Source organism: Heterodontus francisci, unplaced genomic scaffold (assembly GCF_036365525.1).
Source record: "Heterodontus francisci isolate sHetFra1 unplaced genomic scaffold, sHetFra1.hap1 HAP1_SCAFFOLD_91, whole genome shotgun sequence".
In the NCBI taxonomy this organism is placed as follows: domain Eukaryota; kingdom Metazoa; phylum Chordata; class Chondrichthyes; order Heterodontiformes; family Heterodontidae; genus Heterodontus; species Heterodontus francisci.
The window spans coordinates 3,710,015-3,715,186 of NW_027140989.1; the positions used below are offsets into that span (position 1 = coordinate 3,710,015).

General features: G+C 45.9%; 2 protein-coding genes and 1 pseudogene across 2 annotated transcripts; 1 reads left to right on the forward strand and 2 right to left on the reverse strand.

The window, feature by feature from the left end:
• The first annotated feature begins 317 nt into the window (after window positions 1-317).
• On the forward strand, window positions 318-629 carry LOC137361677 (histone H4-like). Its single transcript, XM_068026382.1, has one exon. It carries the CDS (start codon window positions 318-320, stop codon window positions 627-629), a length of 312 nt encoding a protein of 103 aa, XP_067882483.1.
• A 391-nt stretch (window positions 630-1,020) lies between these two features.
• On the reverse strand, window positions 1,021-2,159 carry LOC137361684 (histone H2A-like; annotated as a pseudogene).
• An 881-nt stretch (window positions 2,160-3,040) lies between these two features.
• On the reverse strand, window positions 3,041-4,430 carry LOC137361685 (histone H2B 1/2-like). The gene is made up of 2 exons (XM_068026388.1): window positions 4,407-4,430; window positions 3,041-3,427 (listed from the first exon to the last, which is right to left on the reverse strand). Exons 1-2 carry the CDS (start codon window positions 4,428-4,430, stop codon window positions 3,059-3,061), a joined length of 393 nt encoding a protein of 130 aa, XP_067882489.1. The 3' UTR covers window positions 3,041-3,058.
• Between the last annotated feature and the right edge of the window lie 742 nt (window positions 4,431-5,172).

Below are 5,172 nucleotides of genomic sequence, written 5' to 3' on the forward strand. Positions count from 1 at the left end.
TGGAAAGCCTTGACTATGAAGGCCGAGTCTGGAAGGGTTTGTGTGGAGAGCTGGGTTTCGGTTCCACTGTTAATAAAGGGTTTGAAATTGGCGAACCAGAGGAAACTGGAGGTGGATCTGAAAGATGAGGGGCCGTTCTCTCTCTGTCTGTCACTCTGGGTGTCTCCTCCCCATCTGCTCTCTGTTCAATCTTCACTCTGTCTCCTCCCCTTCCTGCTCTCTCTGCCATTCTCAGGCAGGTCCGGGCTGTCTGTGTAAAGTAGAGCCTGCAAGAGTCTGCTTCTTATATTGTGAAGTGATCTGAGTGAAGAATCATCATGTCTGGCAGAGGTAAAGGAGGCAAAGGACTGGGCAAAGGCGGAGCAAAGCGGCACCGCAAAGTGCTTCATGATAATATCCAGGGTATCACCAAACCAGCAATCCGCCGCCTGGCTCGCCGTGGCGGGGTCAAGCGGATCTTGGGTTTGATCTATGAGGAGACTGGCGCGGTGTTGAAGATTTTCCTGGAGAATGTGATCATGGATGCAGTCACCTACACTGAGCACGCCAAGCGCAAGATGGTCACTGTCATGGATGCGGTGTATGCTCTGAAACGGCAGGGCCGCACTCTCTGCGGATTCGGCGGTTGAACAATTTGACCCTTTCCAGCAAACACACAACAAAGGCACTTCTGAGAGCCACCCACCGCCTCACAGAGAGAGCAGTGACCGAGAAATGGGAGCTGGGATAGGCTGTTCAGAACAGTTCAATCAATCTGAAATATTTCAGATTTCCAGCATCCGCAGTAGTTTGCTTTTAATTCTTTGTTCAATCAATCTGCTGTGTTCGGGATAAAAAAATACTGGAATCCCCGAATTTTACATTTCATTTGCAGCAAGGATGTGCAGTGGATTCGAATTTCTAAACAGGCTGTGTAAACAGTGCCCGAGGCTCTACACTTAGTTATTTCCCCAGTCGACACATGCCCTCAGTGAAAAGCCACATCACTCCTCCAGAATCACTCATTGTTTTCATAGAATTTCAAAATGATTTCGCTGCCATGAGGGAATCCAGGAGTTTTGCAGCAGCCGTTGAATCGGTCACTGGAACCAGACCCACTTGTGATGTTATTTCCCCCGAGACGGTGTTTCCTGCACTGAAACTGACAGGGTATGTGAAACTGATCAGTTTCAGCTCAATCATTCAGGGACCTGGAATTCCCACAGTTTGAGCCCGCGCTATCCAGAGCCCACTTCTGATTGGTCACCCACGTCTCATTCACATGTCTTAACCAATCGCAGAGCCTCGAACTAGAAAATGCAGCAAATCACTGGCTTAAATTGGCAGAAAGTTTGAATTCGAAAAGGCCGTCAATTTCAGTGTCGGAAAGAAGCGAATTAATGGTAAATCTGGCATTAGTTTAAAGCTGTTTGGAAAATCGGGCCAGGACTTTGTGCTGATAAAAGCGGGAAAAAAAAATCTTTTGATGGATTATATATATTACGAAGTTTTAATCTGTAATTTTTTTGTCTACTTATCTGTACATGGCAGTCAGACTCTATTCAGCAATCTGTAACGGGACAAATAACTCACTCAGTGTGGAAGTAATAAATTAGACAGGCTTTGGGGTGACAGTGGGAAATCACTGAAACAGATGCTTAAACATTTGAAATAGTTCTCATTCGGTCCTGTTACTGACATTTTGGAATCAAACAGTAAAAGGCCCTTTCACAGAGACTGTGGGTGGCTCTGAAAAGAGCCTTTGGTTTATTAGGTGACATTTTGGCCGCTTTACTTTTTCTGGGAGCTCGAAGCGCTGGTTTTCTTAGGCAACAGCACGGCCTGGATATGTGGCAGCACCCCGCCCTGAGCAATAGTCACTCCCCCCTGCAACTTGTTGAGCTCTCATCGTTGCGGACGGCCAACTGCAGGTGTCTGGGGATGATGCGGCGCTTCTTGTTGTCCCGGGCCGCATTACCGGCCAGCTCGAGGTTTTCAGCGGTCAGATACTCAAGCACAGCAGCCAGATAGACCGGGGCTCCGGCACCCACACGCTCAGCATAGTTGCCCTTTCTCAGGAGCCTGTGAACACGGCCCACCGGTAACTGCAGTCCAGCCTGGTAGGATCGAGACTTGGCCTTGGCCCGAGCTTTGCCGCTGGTCTTTCCTCTTCCAGACATTTCCACAATCTCGCAACGACTTTCACAAAGAATGGATATTTTCCGCCGCATTTACTTTACTTATCGACTGAAAACTCTCCCCATTGGCCGGTACTTAATTGACCTCATTTGCCTATATTCTTCACCAATCAGGTAACTGACAAACAGAAGTGGGCGGGATTTACCGCCAAAACATCAGAAGCAGAAAATTTGTTAATTTCAAAAAGACCGCCAATTTCATTGTCAGAAAGGAGCGGATTTAAATAAATGTCATCCTTAAACAAATATTTAAAATCCCTTCTCTTTATTTTGTTTTATTCAACTTTTTCCGTCACGAATTACAGACGCGGGTTGAAAATGTTATTTAAATTGTGGATCTTTCTACAATTGCTTTCAAACTGTCCCGGGAGGTACTAAATCCCTGTTCACAGCATTTCCCTGAGGGGAAACATTCAGTTTATCTTCAAACAGAGCCCAGTGTCCTTCTCTGAAAAGAGGAAGCAGGATCGAGTCCTCAAACTGCCCGTAGTCTGCTGTGTAATAATCCCATTCCGTGCTGTTACAGTGCGGAGAGTTGCTGTCAATAAAATGATGAATCAGTTCACATTTCAGGAATAGAATGAAGGGACTGAGGTCTGACTCTTACCGCTGAAAGCAGCTGTTAATGCGGTCATTCAGTGGCTGTGCAAAACCACAATAACAGCTTTAAGCAAAAAAGTAAAGGCGGATGAGCGGATTATGGGTTTGAGTTCGGTTTATGGCACAGCAGACAAAAACACAGCAGTGGGACATTTATTATGTTACACATTGTCTTAAAATGATTTCATAGAGATGTTCGGATGCAGCTTTTTCAGAGAGATTATGGGTGGCTCTTAAAAGAGCCGTTGTGTTTGGGATGTTTTTCAGTCCATTGTGCAGTTTTACTTGGAGCTGGTGTACTTGGTCACCGCCTTTGTCCCTTCCGACACGGCGTGCTTGGCCAGCTCCCCGGGCAGCAGCAGGCGCACGGCGGTCTGGATCTCCCGGGAGCTGATGGTGCTGCGCTTGTTGTAATGGGCCAGGCGGGAAGCCTCACCCTCGATGCGCTCGAAAATATCGTTCACAAACGAGTTCATGATGCTCATGGCCTTGGAGGAGATGCCGGTGTCGGGGTGAACCTGCTTCATCACTTTGTAGATGTAGATGGAGTAACTCTCCTTCCTCGACTTTCTCCGCCTCTTGCCACCCTTTGCTGACGGTTTATTTAAGGTTTTCTTGGCGCCCTTCTTAGCAGCTGCTTTCTTCTTCTCCTCAACCATCTTTAGTTTCAATTTCAGACACAGAAATAAACCAAACCCCTTCCGAGTGCGGATTAAATAGACAATCCCACAGCTCTATGCTAATGAGGGATGGGGAAAGTAAAGATTGTGATTGGGTGATTTGGAATGACGTCCCAACGATTTAATATTGTAATTCGACATTTGGTCTCTTTCGCCATCCAATCAGATTAAATATTTGCAACCAATCACAAATCCCCTTACTGCAATCAGGAAGTATATTTCACAAAGACTCTCTCCAGCCCCAGTTTCTATTGGAAGAGCTGCTCCCTGTGGAGAGCTTCCTGGAAATGTCCTGGCTGTTGTTGGGAGGACACTTATTGACTGATTCTGTGTCGTTGTGTCTCTGCTATTGCATGTGAGTGTGCAATTAATTTCCTTTTTAGTCTAGGCTACTGTGTTTGAGTGTTTTATGTAATTTGGGAACTCTCAGTCTCTGGTGCTGTATGGATTCATTCTGTCTCTGTCAGGTACTGTGTTTGAGTGTGAGGAGATGAGGTGGAGTGTTGCGGCAGGGAAGATGGAAAAGAGCATTGGTGCCGATGACAGAGCCTTACTTGACGTAGTTTGCACTCGGATTGGGTCAGTGATAGATCCGTTGGCAAGGATTACAGCTTGCATGTAGTAGTGCAGTATGTTTGAGGAGGACATTCCATAATCCCTCTCGGTTGGTAAAGTCGAAGGCCTTTGTCAGGTCAGAGAAGGCTATGTATAAAGGTTGCTGCTGCTCCCTACATTTTCTTGAAGTTGTCTTGCTCTGAAGATTATGTTCACTGTGCCTGTTGATGGACAGAATCCACATTGTGATTCCAGTAGGAGCTCTTCAGCCACGGGGAGGGGGCAGTTGAGAAGGACTCTTGTGATGACCCTCCCTGTGGTGGACAGCAGGGATACCCCTCTATCGTTAACACAGTCGGTCTTGTCAACTTTTTTAAAAGATGATCACAATTACCGCACCACGGCGATCCCCTGTCATGCTCTCCTCCTTCCAGATGAGGGAAATGAGACATGTATTTGTGTCAAGAGTGCTTCTCTGCCATATTTTAGAATTTTTATGTGAATTCTATCTATTCTGGCAGTCTTATTGTTTTTTGGCTGTCCATCTCTAACGTCATGTGTGAATGTGGGATTCATTCTGTACCTGTCACTCGCTGGTACTTTGTGCAAGTGTGAGTCACATTCTGTATCTGTCAGTCTTCAGTATTGTATGTGAGCGTGGAATACATTCTGTCAGTGGCACTGGGTGTGAGTATTTGATTCATTCTGTCAGTCTCTGGAATGTTATGTGATTTGGGTCTTAGTCTGAATCTGTCAGTGGCTCTGTATGTGTGGAATTCAAGCTATATCTGGCAGTATCTCAGTGTGTGTGTGAGTTCATTCTTTATCTGTCAGTCTCTGGTAATTTGTGTGAGTTTGGCAGTCACTGAATCTGCCAGGTACTGTAGGAGTATTTGAGAATGATTTTGTATGTGTCAGTCTTTGCTACTACATAGGAGTGTGGGACTAATTCTGTATCTGTCAGCCTTTGATAGTGTGTGTGATTGTGGGATGAATTAATTCGCAGTCATTGGTGCCCAGTATGAATGTGGAAATCATTCTGTAACTCAGTCTGATATTGTTATGTGAGGGTAGGAATCACGTGTATCTTTCTATCCCGGGTGCTGACTCTGAGCATGGGATTCATTCTGTAACTGTCGGTGGTACTGATCTATCTGTGG

What these genes read in the sequence shown, in the direction of transcription:
- LOC137361677 (XM_068026382.1), top strand. Translation starts at nt 318, where the DNA reads ATGTCTGGCAGAGGTAAAGGAGGCAAAGGACTGGGCAAAGGCGGAGCA.
- LOC137361685 (XM_068026388.1), bottom strand. Translation starts at nt 4,430, where the DNA reads ATGACAGGGGATCGCCGTGGTGCG. An exon ending in CAGGGGATCGCCGTGGTGCG is followed by an intron (nt 3,428 to 4,406) that starts GTAATTGTGATC and finishes AAGATGGTTGAG; the next exon opens with GAGAAGAAGAAAGCAGCTGC.